The 19,024-nt window shown below is 40.8% G+C and overlaps 2 protein-coding genes across 5 annotated transcripts in view; one reads left to right on the top strand and one right to left on the bottom strand.

Annotated features, from left to right (window-relative positions):
- The window catches only part of Fgf7 (fibroblast growth factor 7), a 56,528-nt gene extending 49,348 nt beyond the window's left edge, over positions 1-7,180 (bottom strand). Inside the window, exons 1-2 of the mRNA NM_008008.4 lie at positions 6,988-7,180; positions 5,838-6,393 (exon numbers count right to left, since the gene is read on the bottom strand). Coding sequence (NP_032034.1) covers positions 5,838-6,123 — 286 coding nt within the window. The 5' untranslated portion in view covers positions 6,124-6,393; positions 6,988-7,180. The remainder of the gene's footprint in view (positions 1-5,837; positions 6,394-6,987) is intronic.
- The window catches only part of Fam227b (family with sequence similarity 227, member B), a 168,681-nt gene that overhangs the window by 110,316 nt on the left and 39,341 nt on the right, over positions 1-19,024 (top strand). The gene's annotated exons all lie outside the window — the stretch shown is intronic.

Below are 19,024 nucleotides of genomic sequence, written 5' to 3'. Positions count from 1 at the left end.
TTTAAATGTAGAGATACTGTGTTGTTCCATACTGATGCTACAGATGTTTCCATGCTACCAAAACTATTTAGTCTAAAAACAAAACAAAACAAAAAGTAACCAAAGTGCAGCCTTCGTGTTGTGTATAATCCCAGCCTTGCAAAGAGGACAAGCATCTAGCTTCCACTCCTTTCCACTAGACTGGAAACATCCTTTGGGGACCTGCAGTTCTGTCCACGCTGTGTTTTTTAGATTAGCCACTGTCTTTTCGGTCTCTTTCCTTTGAATTTAGTAGCATGGCTATGAGAAATGAAAGCCTAATTTAGAAGTGTCTGTGAGTTCACAGAAGCAGACAGACACTGATGTCTGTACCTCCTCCCTTGGCCCCCTGCTCCAGCACCTGTCACGATGCAGCTGCGTTATCCAATTAAGCAACCTTCTTATATCATGCCATGGGACTGTCCTTACATGCGTGTCTAGGCCTGTTCAGCACATGTTGATGCCATTGAGATTAGTCCAAGTGGCCTAAAAGAAGTCCTAGATTCATAAATCAGAGAGGCGTAGTTACTCCAGTCCATTGGTGTGGGTTGGGGGTGGAGTAACTTTGAAGCCCTCTAAAATGCAAGGGCTCTAAAATGTGTACAAGCATCCCTGAGATGTCTCAGTCTGCATCCCATACTCCACCCACCACCTCTACCCTGCCCCTAAGTAACAGTTTGCAACCCTAGCCATACATTCATCTCTAGCTGGAAAACCATAAGGAATACTGACTTCCAGTCTCCTCCCTCCTGCTGAGATTCTGATTCAATTGAGCTACAATCCATCCAGTACTCTAATGTGATTCCCACAGTATAGTAGTTCTCAGCCTTGGAAGCATCTCAGAATCATCTAGAGAGCTTTTAAAATTCCTGATGCCCAGACTGCATCCTAGATCAACTTAATGAGTCTTTGTGGATGGGATCTGGCATCAGTAATTTTTACAGGTCCCAGCTGAATACAATATCCAGCCAAGATTGAGAAATAGAAGAAGAAACAAATCTAGAGCGAGCAGCTCCTTCACATGTCTAACATCCTCCTCCCTCTGCTCCCTCAGGTCACTCTGGCCTTTGGTTTTCCTAACCCACAGGCTGCAGAGATCTTACATGGCTTAGCTATAGGAAAAAGACCATCTGATCTGGACCAGTGCAGAAATGACAGTAACGTAGAGATGGTCACTGTGGAGCTGGAGAGATGGTTCTTTGGATAAGAGCATGGACTGCTCTTGCAGAGACCTGAGTTCGATTTTTAAAACCGGTATCGGGCAATTCACAACCTTCCTGCAACTCTGCCTGGAGGGGTTTGTAACACCCGTGCCCTCCACTAGACATCAGCACAGACACAAAGAATTAAAACTATGAAAAATAAATATGAACAACTGGTTATTTTAAGTGAAGAAATGTTAAGAGAACATACTTGAACTAGTGAGGTGAGTAGCAGTCAGTGAGTTTCATATACTTGCCATAACTAAATAAAGATGATAATATGGAAAAATTAATATCAGAGTTTCCATAGAGTAGTCAACATTTCTAAATCTGCCCCCAGTAATGTATTCATCCTTCATATTTTAAAGACTTGGAATCCCTTTAGTAAGGAATCCCTCTGACCAGTTCTAGAAGATTCCAGCTTGTCAGTCATGTCTAGGATTTTGTTTTGCACATGTGCCCCAGGGTGCACAAGTGTGACGTGATCCTTGTCTTTTTTTTTTAAGCAGGTTATACATTTATAATTTTGTTTATTTTGACACTGTGTGTTGTTCTTTCACAAAAATTACTAAGAACTCTTTGGGACACAAGCATGCTTGCACTCCCGGCATTCTAAGATGTTGTGTGTACTTGGGGGGTACTATAGAGACTAGTGCAGACAGAAACCCATCCAAAGAATTGTTGACAGTTGAGTTGCTGGAGATTCTGTGGCCAAAGTCAAATCCAACAATGCTGTGTTTATTTGTGTTCTGCCAACTGGGAGGCCACATCCCATCACAGCCTACCAATCCAAAAGAGGATGTTGCCAAGCCATTGGCCCACTCTCAGAACAAATAACCCTTTCTTACTACGTGACTAATATTGCTCAAAAGGGCAGATGAGCTTCCTCCAGAATTAGAGGCTCTGGTCATCCAGGACTTCTCCAGAAGAATGGATGGTGTTAACTATTGTTGGGAACACAATATTGTAGTCACTGAATACAAACAAAGCAGGAGAGTGATCCTAAGGCACTGGGCCTTCCATCCCACATCTGTCTCTTACTGCTGCCATCTCTCACTCGGCACCTCAGCTCCCAGCTAAACAGCAGCGCTATTCTTGTCAGGTGTGGACTGATTGCCTCGGTCTGCTGATGAGCTGGCTGCTCCAATAATTATCTAAATCCAGCCTCTAGCTCTAGCCTTGTCTCCAAGGGACAGTCCTTACAACAGAAGTGCTTGAAGCATTGACCATTCATTCCCTGGCCTCCACGATGCAGCCTACCAATGCTCTCTTTGTATATGAACTTCTCCTGCTTCTCTTCTTGTTGTTACAGTCCAGTTTCATCTGTAGAGCTGAATGAAAATGAAGGGCACCAGAGAGGGGAGAGAGGAGAATGGTTCCCCTCTGACTGTCCTAAAGAGTGGAAACTGTGGTCTACTTTTGGCTCCTGAATTTCCAAATCCTTGGTGAACTGTTTGGAGGACTTGGTTTGTTTGCTTTCTTTTTGCTATACAATTTACTTATTCTGATCTAAACTTGATGGAGGAGACTAAAGCGAGGGCTCCAAACACCACGGTACCTGAAGTGAAATTTCAATTCCCCTGAAGATTTGAGGCACTAACGCTAACACCAGCCCACCACTCCCCTCTCTTCCTCTCTGCTCTAAATCCACCCAGCCCAGCCCAATACCTCGGGAGCACATTACACACCCAAATCTTTCACCTGTTTCTACAAGGCTTCCCATATCTACCAGTGTTTTATAAAGCATATTCCCAGGAGGTCCGTATGTGCTTCGGTGGGTAGCAGGCGTGCCTAGCATGTGTATGACCCCAGGGTTCCATGCTTCCCTAGGGAAGCAAGCAGCCTGCCAAGACTCATCCATACCTTCAGGTCAAATTGCCTTTCACTCAAACAAAAGCCATGGGAGTGGCTAACGAGAAGAAAATGAAAACCAATGCTTCCAAAAGGAAAGTTTAAGGACTTCCAAAGTTAAAGTTAAAGGGCTTCCAAAGAAGTTTAAGGACCTGCTTAAAAGTGGAAGGCATCAGAGCCATGAGAAGGAAGTCTGGGGGTTGATGTTGAGTTTTATTTCTTTCTGAATGATTTCTATTCATTTGAGTCCAGTCACTATTAGCTGTCATTCTAGTGACAGCAAGAGGGGGACCTCCTCCTTCGGATCACTGAGCTAACTCTGAAGACTCTGAAAGCTCAGGAAACCACCCTGAGCTTTTGTGATTGCATTTCTCATGCTGCTTGGTTACAGTGAACAAGTTCTTCTGAGCACACTATTTGGACCTGGATTCCCTGACTCAGTAGCTCCAGCCTCACATACGTCTATCTGCTTATGTTCATTCTTAAACTGAGCAAGTCTGTCTCAACTAACAGGCAACAATTATCAGATTTTTCTCCTAATACATTATTCTCCTTTATTCTTCTGACTCTTGGATTTTCTACACACAAAAGTCCCATCACATCTGTCTAACTTGGGAGAAACCTTATCTTGTCTTTTCAGTAGGATGGCAGGACAATGGTAACTATTTTATAGTTTATCTGAGAGATTCTCATGAGGTCTTACTCTCTCCTCGAGATTGAATTATGCCAAGAAAGTATATAAATTTAGACTATTAAAAGACTTGTAAGAAACATATTTGGTATTTGCATAAACAATGTCAAGTCTTTCTAAGTACAAGGCACTCTGATAGTTCAACACCATGATTTTGGGAAAGACTTTTGTCTTTCTTATTACTATAGAGTTTGCTTCATGAAAAAGGGGGTTTGCTAAACAGGCTTTAAGACTTCTCAGGTTTAGCACTATACCATGTTTCAAATTGTAAAGTGATTTTACCAGTTTGTAAATGTGTACAAATACCTGAAATTCATGAGCTCCAGGAATTTAACACAAAATAAAATTCACATATATTTACATGTTCCAATTGTAACTACTTTAATCTCAAATAATCATAGTACTCATTTTCACTGACTGTTCCCACCCATTTTTTTTTTACCTTTTTTTATGAGTTAGTGGAAAGCATCCAAAGGGATTAGTCATTAAATAAAAAGAAGTCTGCAATTGAGCTATGATAATAACCTTGTTATAAAATTTGCAACTAGCCCTGACTGCATGGTTAGTCTGGAGAGAGAGCAGGCACTTTTGCCTCACTGTTGGGGTGACAACTAGGTAATGAGTATTGAGGCTTTACATTGTGTGGTACGTTCCCTGCCTCAGAACCAATTAGACTGTGAGAAGGAGAAAGATTTTGAAAAATGCATCCATGTTTACCAGTTGAAGATTGGGAACACTAAAGTGCCCCAAAGTCATTAACAGACAGGGACGGGACACATGCTGTCACTGCCCCCATGATTCTGTTATCTACAATAAGGCTCGATGATTTTCAAATCAAATGAAAAGGCCACATAGAAGGGACGGTCAGCAAATCCTCCTCCAGTGGCCACTGCTGAGCTGGGTCCCATGGAATCAGTCCTCCAGAAGGCATGTTTCCTTGCTCAGTTTGTATGAGTTATGGCTGAAATGAAGGTCCCTCATTTTCATTTTGGAAAGAGTCACCAAACTCTTATTTTTTGGTCAGTGAGTTTAGAGCCAAAAAGATATTTCAGGAATAGATAGGAACTACTTGGGGTGGCCCTGTCACAGACACCCAGCTACACTATTGTCTCCATGTATCCTTCTCAAACTATACTGCCACACGTACTATCAAACATACAGTGTCAACGCCACCCATGTGTTATTAGTGCTAAGAAATCTATTTCCACGTGTGGGTTTTAAATACCTAAGGTAAATGTTGAGTGTGTGTTTTATGCCATTGCATTTAATACTACTGAGATTAGTTACTAACTGTAACCATCAAATGAAAACCCAAGCCCTGGCATTTTAAGGTAAAAAAACAACTGGGTCTAAGGAAAGTGGGGTGCTCCAGGTGAAGGTCCCCGACCCAACCTGCCTTCCAACTCAGCTCTGCTTCCTCAAGGTTATGTTCCTCTTAAATTAGCAAGAGACTTAACATGACAGACTCTTGATAAAGAAACTGCTAAAAAAGGTCTGTTACCTGTGGGTGGGGAGTTAAGGAATCTAAAACAAACTCATTAGACTTTTAAAGATGTTCCAGGGCATCACCGACTCCCTTCTGTTTTAGAAGCACACAGTTTTTGGTGCTCAGGAAGTAGATTCTTAACCGGTTAGTACCATGGCAGAGTCCTTTCAAAAGCAACACCACTAATAAAGACAGATACATCCTCTGCTCCTTAAACTCCTGGCTGGTAGTTTGGTGAACACCTACTGAGAGCTCTATGCACACCGCTGCTGAGCTTTGCTAGGGAAACAATCACACATGAGCATGCGTGCTCACTGACATGGTTTCTTACTAACCAGTAGTTTGGATTTAAGCCACAGAGTATTTTCCAACTATATCAGTTCCAACCATAAGGTGAGGACACTTGCCCTATTACCAGAGATATTTTAGGGAGTTAGTGCAGAAATCCCAAGGTAGAAAAATTAGGACTTGATATATGACACTGATTTTTTTTTTTTGCCCCCATAGGAAAGGAGAACACAGCACTGGAAAGTGAACCTTAGACAAACCTTAAAGAGCTAAGCAGGGCTGTGATAAAGGCATCACTTACTGTAGCTGTTCTTCATCTCCTGGGTCCCTTTCACTTTGCCTCGTTTGTCAATCCTCAGGTACCACTGGGTGCGACAGAACAGTCTTCTCACCCTTATATCCCCTCCTTCCATGTAGTCATAACTTCTGGTGTGTCGCTCGGGGCTGGAACAGTTCACACTCGTAGCCGTTTGCTCCGGACTCATGTCATTGCAAGCTAGAGATATAGTGCCCACTAGACAGACGAGGTGGAAGCATGATCTGTAGAGCAGAGTTGGCAGGATCCGTGTCAGTATCCATTTGCGCATTATAGTGTAGTGCCCCGGGTGTTCATGAATAACATAATGAGAATTGAATCTTGCGTTGATTGCTACTCCTAGGTCATGGGCCTCCTCCTATTTGTGAACTGGAGATTGATGAGAGAAAAAGTCGTCGCTCTTTCCAAACTGTTAACCTTATCTTTTAGCTTCTGATACCAATAACACGATTCCTCCTTCAGGAACACAGCTGATAGGTATATCCTTATAGAAACAGGTCGTGACAAGGCCAGTTGCTGCAGTGCGGTTGCTCCTTGACTTCTGCTCGAAGAGAGAGATTAGGAATGGGGAGGGGGAGAGGAGAGGGAGATAAAAAAAATTGTATGTATAAATTTCAGTAGTTAGATAGTCTAACATGTCAGTGTAGTTAAATGTTGAAAGCACGTTTAAAACAGCTCCCACAGAGGACGTGAGCATCTCTGCCACTCTGCACATAGATTCAGAAGCGCTATGCGTTAGTGAGGAGACACCACAAGAAAACCACACCATTCATTCCAGTTGCTATCTTGTCAGGAAACACTGTGTACTCACAGCTATTGAGTTAAATCAAGTTTTACAGCCTCTATCGACAAAGTTGAAGTTGAATTCCCTGGAATTCATTAGTCTATGCTTTTACATTTGTGCTTTATAATTATTTTCCCTTAAACTACCCAGATTTTTCAAGTTAAGTGTCAGGATTGCCCTGGAGAACCTCAAGAGTCTCCTTCCATCCGTCCGTACTACAGCACAATTTCTGTAGATATTTTCACAGCTCAAAAGTCTTTCCCCCCTGACCCCACCCCAGGACAATAACCACAGAAAGAGAAAATCTTTCAGAAAAGAGCATTGTTTTAAAGACAAATAACAGTAACTTACTTGTTCTGTTTGGAACAGCTGGGTACACAAGAGTTCCGTGTCTGCTGTCTGCCTCGTGCAACTTGAGCCTCTCTACTGTAGCTACAAACTATTTCTCAGCTGAGAAATCCCCCAGCAGAATCATAATTGTTTCCATAAATCAACAGGCAAAAGGATTTTCTCCGTGTGTGAGCGCGTGCGCTTGTGTGAGTGCGTGGAGCCTTTTATTCAGAGATTTTCAATAAATACCTTTGCTGACCTCATTGGAAGCAATTAAAACTTAACCAGTGAGCTGTTCGTTGTCTAAAACAGCAGAATTAGGAGGCTTGTACACTGTTGAGTGGTCGTAAGGGGGAGCTGTGGACACGGCTTCGGCTTAAATCCACAAGTGGGCATTCACGCTGTGGAAACAGACCTCTGATTCCCAAGCCGTTACAAAGAGAAAGGAAAATGTTAGACCTTTTAAACACAGAAGCTGTACAGTCTGTGAAAAACATATGTCCCTACAACATATATAAGGGCTTCTTAAATGTTAGATGATCTTTACAATACATTGGCACGGAGGAGGTTGGTAAGTGAGGGTATGTTTTTAGTCCTTCAAATTCAGAGCACTAGAGCAACCCAAGGCTCAGGGCCTGAAAGCAGGTATCCCTAGGCAAGGACACATCTTTTCACAGATCTTGCACAATTGGGTGTGAGTCTTTAGGCTGAGAAGACCTAGTTTCTTACCGGACTGGGATTCTAACAAACAGTGTGGCCTTGGCTCCATCCCTTACTTCCCCATGGCTCAGCTGCTGCTTCAGGTATCAAATCAATGGCCACGTCTAATCAGGCTAGGGTGTGCTGCCGTTTTAACATCCTGTCTTGTGATTTATTTCAAAGGATGACACACAGAAGCAAAGGACACATAATTTGCAAAACTATCATTCTTTTAGAAAAATGGTTTCACCTTAGTATTTGACTTGTGCCTTCCTGAGAGCAATAGCATAAAAAATAACTGATAATTCCAGGAATAATAAGGCCAATAGCTAATGGATACAAGAGAGTCCTTTTGCTTTCCAGCCTGAGCTTGTGCCTATCCTGTACTGAGCAAGACTGTGACTGTCTGTATCTTACACTTAGTATGGAGCCATCGTATCACCACCCTAAATGAATATTTAAGAATACATACATTAAAATTCTCTTTTCCTTGTACCTGCAAAACACACACACACACACAGAGAGAGAGAGAGAGAGACACACACACAACTTCGCACTTAACATACACTACCACCAGGTGGTGCAGGTAGACCAAATAGAGACAGAGACCCAAAATTGAATCATTTGGATGTGATTGTTCTTCCCTTTCCCATTGTGCTTACAGAGGGCAGAGTCAACAGCACCCCATATTTCAAACATACACAGTTGTCTTCGATTCATGAAATATTAAAGCACTAGGCTTTCAAAGCAGAGGAGGGTGTGCTGTTCTATAACTGTATCTATTTAAAGCCAGAGAGTTCAGAACATCCCATGATTTTTCTCCCAGGGAGGAATAGGAAAGGACAGAAGGTATGATGATGTTCTTAGTGATATCCCACCATCCGGGGGCGGGGACATTAGTAATGAGCAGATTCAGAATTCTTACGAGTTGACGTTCCATAGAGAAATGGAGGTTATGCAGTCAGTTCTCAGTGCACACTACAGAATGCCCAGTCTCTTTACAATGTGCAGGGGAGGGAGTGTTCGCAATGTTGGAGCCAAGGTATAAAATGACTCTCTGAGGAATGTCACTGAGCAGGTTACAGTCAGGCAGGAAATTGTATCAGTTTAAATTCCTTTCGAAGTTATTGATTACTTTCCAGTGATGGGACCAAGACGGGGTGGGGAATTTCATTCCTGTCCTTGAGACCCTTACTTGTTAGCAATGGTTCTCATTAGGCTAGCGGTTCAGCTATCTGTAGGACAGCTGCTCTCTTTGTCCTTGTGAGTTACCCAGTGGCAGACATCCTCTGTCCTTACTGTAAAGCACATACAGAAGAGAGCAGCAGAGTTCCCTGCTCTGTGCTCTTTCCAGATAACGGTAGCTTCATCCTTAGTTGAAAATATCTCCACCTTGTGCATTGTAAATCCATAAGAAAAGGATCTACATCTATTGACTTTTAAAGATTAATGTTGTCACCTGAAAAGCTTCAAATAGAAGCGTATCTCAAAAAGAAGAAGTGTGTCGCCCTTGCCCCTCGTGTTTGGGAATTTGTATTTCAAATACAAAAATAAAGATATTTAAAATAAATTTGCATTGAAAATCATTGAAAAACTCATAGAACTTCTTTGATGCAGTCAGTTGCTATATGAACTTCCTAGCTTTTCCTAACCAGTCTTCATCACAGCCTTCATTCTGTGGAGAGACAAATGATAGAAACTTTGACTTATGGAATTTTATATTTCAGTTTACATTTTTACCATGCTTAAACACAAAAGCTATACACATATATACAGGAGAATTTTATACCCTGTTCTTTTACATACAAAGAAGTATTATCACACACACGAGAGAGAGAGAGAGAGAGAGAGAGAGAGAGAGAGAGAGAGAGTTATACATGTTGCTTTTTATTTAGTAAAAATACAAAATCTCCTATCTCAGCATTTAGAAAGCTCACTCACTCTCTACACTGCATGCTATTCCATTGAATGGGTATATCTCAATGTGCATAGCCAACCTCTATGAACATTTCATTTTTACCCATATATTTTACTGTGGAACTATTATAATGAATGCAGTTATAAATATGTCATTTTATGGTATACAAATATAGCTGTAGGGCTATTTTCCAAAAGCTGTCTAGACATCTGTCTTCTGGTTCCAGGTAGGATAGACACTCTTGAAATTGGGACAAGGTTGAATTCTACTTATAAAAATGACTATGTATATGTTGTGCCTTACATCTGACATTGTTCCAAACTATTCCATCCACATTTCTACAACTAACCCCACACTAGATTTGTCTTCATCATTTCCTGTGTGGTTTCAATATATAAATTCAGTCTTGACTCTGGATCATACTGTGCAACCAGTCTTACTTATCATCTTGATTCATCCATTGAACAAATATTTATTCAATAACTCTGTGCTGCCAGATGCTAGGTTAGCCCTCTGAAGACACAATGGTGAGTATCTTGGAAGTGATCCCTGCCTTTGCAAAGCGTGCATTCCAGTGAGAGCACAGTATAAACAGGGATCTGGGGATGGTAAGGGGCGGGGAAGCCAAGAGCTTAAATTCCAAGAACGGAAAGAAGGCCCAGGCTAATGATCACAAGCAAGAGGCTAAGCAAAGAGAGAGGCCTGAAGCTTGGCAGATACAACTTGACATTAGGAACTGTGTATACTACAGAAGAAACTTAGGTTCATTTAAAAAGAATAGGACACAGGAAGACAGACCTGTCTTTCCAAACAAGACGGACCTGGTTAAAGATAGTAAACTCGGGAGGAAAACCAGGATGGAGCAATCCCTGAGGTCCTTAATCCTATAAACAGCTCGTTTGCCTTTGGCACAATGCTGTAACATCTAAACACTAACTGCACAGAAGATGTAAAGTGTGAGTCATATGTTCAGCATTGCGGTGTGCCTGTGACTCAACTTGTAAATATCTCAGTATACAAATGCCATTTGAGCCTTTCTATCCCTGAGTCTGTAACAAAATGGCTTCGTTTAATTTTGTAAAAACTCAGAAAAAACAAACAAACAAAAACCAACCAACCAAACAAACAAACAAAAAAACTCTCTGAAATACTAATCTAAATTTAAAATCTTCAAACTATGTTATGAATTTACCGAATTGTAGTCTGACGATCATAGCAAACAGCAGAAAGGATAAAAGTGATTGGAATGGGGTCACAGGAAGGCTTTGGAAAGAGCCATTATGTACGCCAGGAGCTGAGCAGTAAGAAGAAATCAGAAGGCAGAGGGTTCTAGATAAAGGTTTCAAAGGAAACCACATTCTGAGGTGAACGTGAGTTTATTGTGTCTGGGGATGGAAATACAATGGATCACAGAGCGTAAGAAGGAAGTTCCGTGGTGAAAGCAACATGTTTTTGAGATTTGTCCCTAGCTGTTAAAGCTTCTGTGTGTGTGTGTGTGTGTGTGTGTGTGTGTGTGTGTGTGTGTGTGTTAGACACCATTCTGAAACCCCCACGAGACGTACCTTTTGGTCATCTGGAGAATGACTAAAATGTAAGCCACCCACTGCTATGACTATGATTGAAACCCAAGTCAGAGATCACTCCTTGCACTAGGATGGTAGCAGCAGGGATGGAAACAAAGGTGCAGACACACTGAGGGCAAAGCTGGGTGGTAGGTAACACAAGAGTAAGAGTGGGTCAGGAGGCTTGACTGTGACAATGGATGCACAGTGCTGTCTTTTGTTGCCCTAAGGAAGATGGTGTGAGGAAGGCCATAGCCCAAATCCAAGGGAGTGTAGATGCCCCTCTCTACACTGACTGTAAACTTTTGACTTCCTTAAAATGAACTGGTTATACAAGAGTATGGAAAGTGAAAACAGAAATACATTTTAACAATATCCGGCAGTATTTAGTACAAAAGGAAAACTGTTCCCATGTTGTGTTATGCATTTTGTTTAAAATATAATACCTTGGACCCTGATATAGCTGTCTCCTGTGAGGCTATGCCAGTGCCTGGCAAATACAGGACTGGATGCTCACAGTCATCTATTGGATGGAACACAGGGTACCTAATGAAGGAGCTAGAGAAAGTACCCAAGGAGCTGAAGGAGTCTGCAGCCCTATAGGAGGAACAACAATAAGAACTAACCAGTACCCCCCAGAGCTTGTGTCTCTAGCTGCATATGTAGCAGAAGATGGCCTAGTCTGCCATCAATGGGAGGACAGGCCTTAGGTATTGTGAAGATTCTATGCCCCAGTACAGGGGAATGCCAGGGCCAGGAAGTGAGAGTGGGTGGGTTGGGGATCGGAGGGAGGGTGGAGGGGATAGAAGATTTTTTTGGAAACTAGGAAAGGGGATAGCATTTGAAATGTAAATAAAGAAAACATCTAATTTTAAAAAAAAAGAGTGGGGCCTTGGTGATGGCTCTGTGGGCAAAAGTCTACCTATACATGTGTGGAGTCATGGTCTCAGATCCTCATCACACATGTAAAAGCTAAATAAGGCAAAAAGAGACATTACTCACACGCTGGTGTGAATACCAAAGGGTCCCTGGAGCTCACCACCAGCTAATCTAACAAAAAGGCTTCTCCAACCTGAGGATCAAGAAAAGAAGACCCTGTCTCAAAAATGAGGTAGACTGTGATAGAGGACAATACTTTACATCAACCTCCACACACACAGGGTCAACAGGCATGCACACCACTCACACACACACAGCACACACCCACTCACACACACTCACACACAACAGCACACACCCACTCACACACACACAGCACACACACACTCACACACACACAGCACACACCCACTCACACACACACAGCACACACACATTCACACACACAGCACACACCCACTCACACAGACACTCACACACACACAGCACACACACACTCACACAGACACTCACACACACACAGCACATACCCACTCACACACACACAGCACACTCACACACACACACTCACACACACACAGCACACACACACTCACACACGCAGTCACACATACACACAGCACACACCCACTCACACAGACACTCACACACACACAGCACACACACACTCACACACACAGCACATACCCACTCACTCACACACACACAACACACACACAGCACACACACACACAGCACACACACACTCACACACACAGCACACACACACTCTCACACACACAGCACACACCCACTCACACAGACACTCACACACACACAGCACACACACACTCACACAGACACTCACACACACACTCACACACACACAGCACACACACACTCACACACGCAGTCACACATACACACAGCACACACCCACTCACACAGACACTCACACACACACAGCACACACACACTCACACAGACACTCACACACACACTACATTAAAACCAGTCTTCCCTCGTTTTAATAATTGAGAATGCCTCTGATGAGAAGAGCGTGATAGGTCCCTGTATTAAAGCAAATGGAACATATGAACAGTCCACATGATGTTATATGGCTTTAATATTAGAGACTGAGTTGTATAATCCTTTGATTTGAAGCCATTACTGAGTCTTGGAGCTGTCGTCAGATGTTGAGTGAGTGCTTAGCTCAATCCTATGATACTGAAAGTCAAATTCCTTTAAAAAAAAAAAAAAAGTTGGAATTTTAAAGAAATGCCTAATATCCCCTGGTCATTTTTCCTAAAATAAACGTGCTTTTATTTTTATAGTTCCTTCCAAATAAGAAAATATATTCATCGAGAAACACAACAGTAAAATAATACATATAAGCATGCAAAACCAAAATAGGTCACACAATGAAAAGAACATGATTTTAAAAATCTAAAGAATCTTCTCCATCTAATGCCAAAATATGGCTCACTTGGAAAAAAAATCATTTTATGTGAACCAGAGCAAGGCCAGCCTGACTGAGGCGGTAGAAAGTGCGGCTGCACATGGCCGCTCTTCATTTCCCAGCCTGAGTGAGTTTGTTGACATACAGAATTATAGAGTATTTTAAAAGAAATGGGTATGGAGAGATGACTCAGGAGTTAAGAGCACATATTACTCTATTCATGCACAGGGCTGGAGCTCAGTTCTCAGCATCCACAGCAAGAAGCTCACAGTCAGCTGTAACTCCAGCCTCGGGATCCAGCACCTTCGGGCCTCGGTACACACACACACACACACACACACACACACACACACACACACATAATTAAAGCATGTTAAGCACAATTAAGTATGTACATGAATGTACATACTTAAAAGTAAAATAAATATTTTAAGTTATTATTATGCATATGTGGTTGTCTTGCCTGCATATGTCTGTGCACCACATACTTGCCCAGTGCCTGTGGAGGCCGGGGGTGTTGAATCTTCGAGAACTGGAGTTATAGAAGTTTGTGAGCAGCCATGTGTGTTCTGAGAGTCTAGTCTAGGTCTTCTGGGAGAGCAGCCAGTGCTCTTACCTGCTGAACCATCGCTCCAGCCCCCAAATGAGGTAAAGTTATTCTTTTTTTTTTTAAAGGACTGCTGTTCACTAATGCCAAGCACTAACATATAGTAAATTATAGTAGATCATACTTAACCAAATATGTAAAAGAATGCAGAAAACATACATTCAATTATAACATGTATGCAAAGCAACTAAAAGATGTTTGAAAATTGATTTCCCTCTGAGACAGTTTTAAATTTCCTATGGCAAAGGGTACATTATATTACTTTGCATAACCTTGGAAACAGCAACAAAGCAAAAGACAAATTTCAACCCAAACTCAATTTGAATGGTAACAAATGCCAAACTGAGAAACTCTTTTTTCTTATTATTTAAAAAATAATGTTTTCATTTGTGCTATTATTTTCATTCAATTCTAAAAGTTCCTAATTTACTTCTTGGTTTCTGTCTTGACCCAGTTTTCATTCAGCAGTCAGTTACTCAGCTTGCATGGGTTTGGACGCTTTCTGCTGTCCCTACTGTAATACTCAACCTTCCTCCGTGGGGGTCATGTAGGCTGCAGGAGTTATTTCAATTTTCCTGAATCTGTTAAGATTTGCCTTGTGTCCTAATATGTGCCCAATTTTGGAGAAAATGCCATGAGCTACTGAGGAGAAAGGGTATTCTTTATTGTTTGGGTGAAATGTTCTGTAGATGCCTGTCATGTCCATTTGGTTTATAGTGTTATGTAACTCCAGCATTTTCTCAGGATGACCTGGCTGTTGGCTAGAGCAGGGCATTGAAGTCACCCACTATCACTGCCGTAGAGTTGATTTGTGATGTCATCTGTAGTAGCATTTCTTTTATGAACTTGTGTGCCTTTGTGTTTGGTGTATAAATGTTTTGAATAGTAACATCATCTTCATGAATTTTTCCCTTAATGAATATTTGGTGTCCTCTTATATATTCTGGTTAATTTTGGCTTGAAGCCTATTTTTTCAAATATTAAAACAGCTATATACCTGGCTTGCTTCGTGGGTTCATTTAATTGTAATATATTTCTATCCTTTTACCCTAAGTTGCTGTCTGCTTTTGATGGTGAGGTGTGCTTCTTTGTTGCAAGAGAGAGATGGATCCTGTTTTCTAATCCAATCTGTTCTCTATGTCTTTCTATTGTGGGACTGAGACCATTCATACTAAGAGTTATTAATGAGCAATATTTGTTGATTTCTATTATTTTGTTGCATGTATCCTTCTCCCCTTTGATGAACTGCTCTGGGATTATTTCTTGTGTCCTATTGGATGAAAACCTCTTCATACTGAAGTTTTCCTTTTGACTTCTTCTGTAGAGCTGGATTGGTAGACATTAATTTGTTTTCATTAAGTGTTTTTCTTTCTCTGCCAATTGTGGTTAACAGTTTTGCTGGGTGTGGGAGTCTGAGCTGGCATCTGTTGTCCCTTAGAGCTTGTAGAGCATCCATCCAGACTCTCCTGGCTTTCAGAATCTCCACTGAAAGCACCATGGGCCTGCAGTTAAAGATGACTTGGTCTTTTTCACTGGCAGCTTTTAGTATACTTTCTTTATTCTGTATATTTAGCATCTTGATTATTATGCATCACAGGGAATTTCTTTTCTGGTCCTGTTTAGGGGCTCTGCACGCTTCCTGTACCCTGATAGGAACCTCCTTCTTTAGATTGGAGTAATTTCCTTCTACAATTTTGTTTTAAATATTTTCTGTGCCTTTGACCTGGATTTTGTTGTCTTCCTCTCTATAAATTTTTGTAGATTTGGTCTTTTCAAAGTTTCCTCTATTTCCTGGATCTTTTGTGTCTGAATACTTTTAGAATTAACATTTTCTTTGACTGAGCTATCCACTACGTCTACCTTATCTTCAAGACTTGAAAGTCTCTCTTCTGTTTCCTCTGGTCTGTTCACGAGGCTTGCCTCTAGGGATTGTGTTGACTTTTTTTCTTCCATCTTTATTCCAACCTGTGTTTTCTTTAGCGATTTCATTTCTTTGTTAAATTCTATTTCTGTAAATTATTTTCATTATTTCACTCAACTGTGTTTTCATGGTCTTCATTAAGGCATTTATTCAGATCCTCATTAAGGACTTGCTACATATATTCACAATTGCTATTTTGAAGTCCTTGGCTGATGCTCCAGCTGAATTGCTTTACTCAGAGCCTGTTGGAATTGGGCTGCTGGCTTCTGGAGAAAGTGTATTGTCTTGGTTGTTCATGTTTGTGTTTTTGCAGTGGGATCTAGGCATCTGGAATTATATTTGAGGTGTTTCTTGGTGTAGATATCAGGTCTTGTCTTTGTTCGGTGAGTGCTGGGGTTTTTTGTTGTTGTTGGTTTTGTTTTTGTTGTTGTTGTTTGGGTTTGTTGTTATTGTTGCTGTTACCACCCTGAATGCTAGCCAAGTATGGTTGTTGTAAGGTCCCTGAATACCAACCTAGTCTGGACAACGTAAGTCCCTGGTAGAGAGTAGCTCTGGGGTTCTGGAAAAGTCACAAAGGAATGGATATGGGTTAAATAAGAGGCTGAAATGTACCCAAACCAAGAGACCCTAGTACATAAAACTTTAGTATATGTAAATGCTTTAAAATGAAGCATTTGCAGTAATATCCATCATGTTATTTATGCCTTGGATTAGTAAACTTCAAGTTAATAATTCTAGTTTTTAATATAACTAAAGAGTTCAGTAACAGACTAATTAAAATGATATTTTTCTATGCTGCATTCTTCCCTTGTTTTCCTTGCATTTCCCATTCCTTATATTCCATTCTACTCCACTCAGCAAGCTGATATATCATGGTATACTGATATAGTTTATTTCTAAAGCAAATATCAAATATTAAAAACAAATAACAGACTCAAAAATATGAAAATATCAGTTTTTATTTTTCTTCAAAAAGGTAATTATTCAAAGATACAATATGTAAAATGTCTGAGCTACTTTACCATTATCTACAACATTTCATATTTGGACTTAATAAACTTTTATTGAGTTCTCATGGCCTTCGACTTAGCTTGTGTCTTCTAAACTGAGAGGCTATCTTTTTTTTCTGTTTTTAATTCCCTTGATATTCTAGATATAATTTAAGTTCTGGCATGTATTTTGATACCAAATATTTACAAAGGCTAGCAGTCTTCATTGTTACTGCTCAGCAAGTTTACGTCCTCCTTTCCTCTGCATTTTAACTCTCTCTCTCTCTCCCTCTCTCACGTGTGTGTGTCTCTGTCTCTCTCTGTGTGTCTCTCTGTGTGTCTCTCTGTCTCTGTCTCTCTCTCTCTCTCTCTCTCACACAAACACACACACACACACACACATACCACACGTGTGTGTATTTTTTTTCTATCATATCCATACTTTTCAGGATTTTAGGGACTTCCTTAAGTTATTCCTATATCCTTAGAATAGTCTTCTATTCTTATATTCTTAGTTTTATAATTTGTCTTTTTTCAGCCTTTTTGAAAAAGACAATCTGTTTTCTATTATAATCAATATTCCTCTTAGAACAACTGCATATTATAGAAGGCAAACAAATCTCAAATAATAACTTGTAATGATGCAACTTCTGGTAATTTAGTCCTTTATCCAAAATTTTAAAAAGTTTTTGTGGAGTCTAACTTGGAAAATTGTTTGTTTATCTGTTTATTCCATGGTAGGAGGAAAGTTTATGGAAGGAAGGTTGGTATGGGTCATTGTTCAATGCACGTTGACACTTGAAAACCTGTTTCTCACAATGAGAAAGCTTGGAAACTAAACATGGAAAGTGAGTCACTCTAAGCAACAGTCTGTTTCTGAGAGGCCTAAATTGGATAACACATGCAAAGCACTATGGGAATGAGGAGACAGCAAAGTTCATGTACTGAAAAAAGAAGTTAAAAAAAAATTGAAAAGGCATTGAGAACTACTGGCAAAGGGAAAAAATGCACACATAGTCCTCTCCTTAGGAATGGGTCAGCTGTGAAAAACCAGCCTAGCCAGATGAAACACAGCCAGACAGTCCCACATTTGAATGACTGTTCATAATTATGGGACACTTGCAAATTACTTAGCCTCTTTGTATCTAGCATAGATAAAAAGGGTAATAAACTACTAATTTACCATTAAAGAAATCTAAAAAATACGGGACTAGGTATGAAAAGGAAAACCCAAGGGAAGCCCAAGCATGCCAAGGGTAGCTCCTTCTAAGGCAGCAGTAGAGGTGCTGCTGAACAGGAGCCACCTAGGGACAGGGAGCCTGGGAGGAGATTCAACAGGATGAGAGACAGCCTCAATAAACCTAGGAAAGAGAGAAAGCCACGGAGAACGTAGTAAGAAACAGGGAGATGACTCTAACACGAGTCTTGTTTCTGCATGATATTTATAGAGCAATTAATGCATGCTGGATAATGTTCTAAGTATAATGTACTCTTCCTAAGTTGCTACTATTTTAAAATATTCAGGGCAGCATGGTACTGGTATAACGACAGAAAAGTAAACCAATGGAATAGAATTGAAGACCCAGAAATGAACCCACACACCTATGGTCACTTGATCTTCGACAAGGGAGCTAAAACCATCCAGTGGAAAAAAGACAGCATTTTCAACAAATGGTGATGGCACAACTGGTTGTTATCCTGTAGAAGAATGCGAATTAATCCATTCCTATCTCCTTGTACTAAGGTCAAATCTAACTGGATCAAGGTGTTCCACATAAAACCAGAGACACAGAAACTTATAGAGAAGAAAGTGGGGAAAAGCCTCAAAGATATGGGCACAGGGGAAAAATTCCTGAATAGAACAGCAATGGCTTGTGCTGTAAGATCAAGGATTGACAAATGGGACCTCATGAAACTGCAAAGCTTCTGCAAGGCAAAAGACACCGTCAATAAGACAAAAAGGCCACCAAGAGATTGGGAAAGGATCTTTACTTATCCTAAATCAGATAGAGGACTAATATCCAATATATATAAAGAACTCAAGA

This window comes from Mus musculus, chromosome 2, assembly GCF_000001635.26.
Source record: "Mus musculus strain C57BL/6J chromosome 2, GRCm38.p6 C57BL/6J".
In the NCBI taxonomy this organism is placed as follows: Eukaryota; Metazoa; Chordata; class Mammalia; order Rodentia; family Muridae; genus Mus; species Mus musculus.
This window is presented reverse-complemented; position numbering and strand designations above follow the sequence as displayed.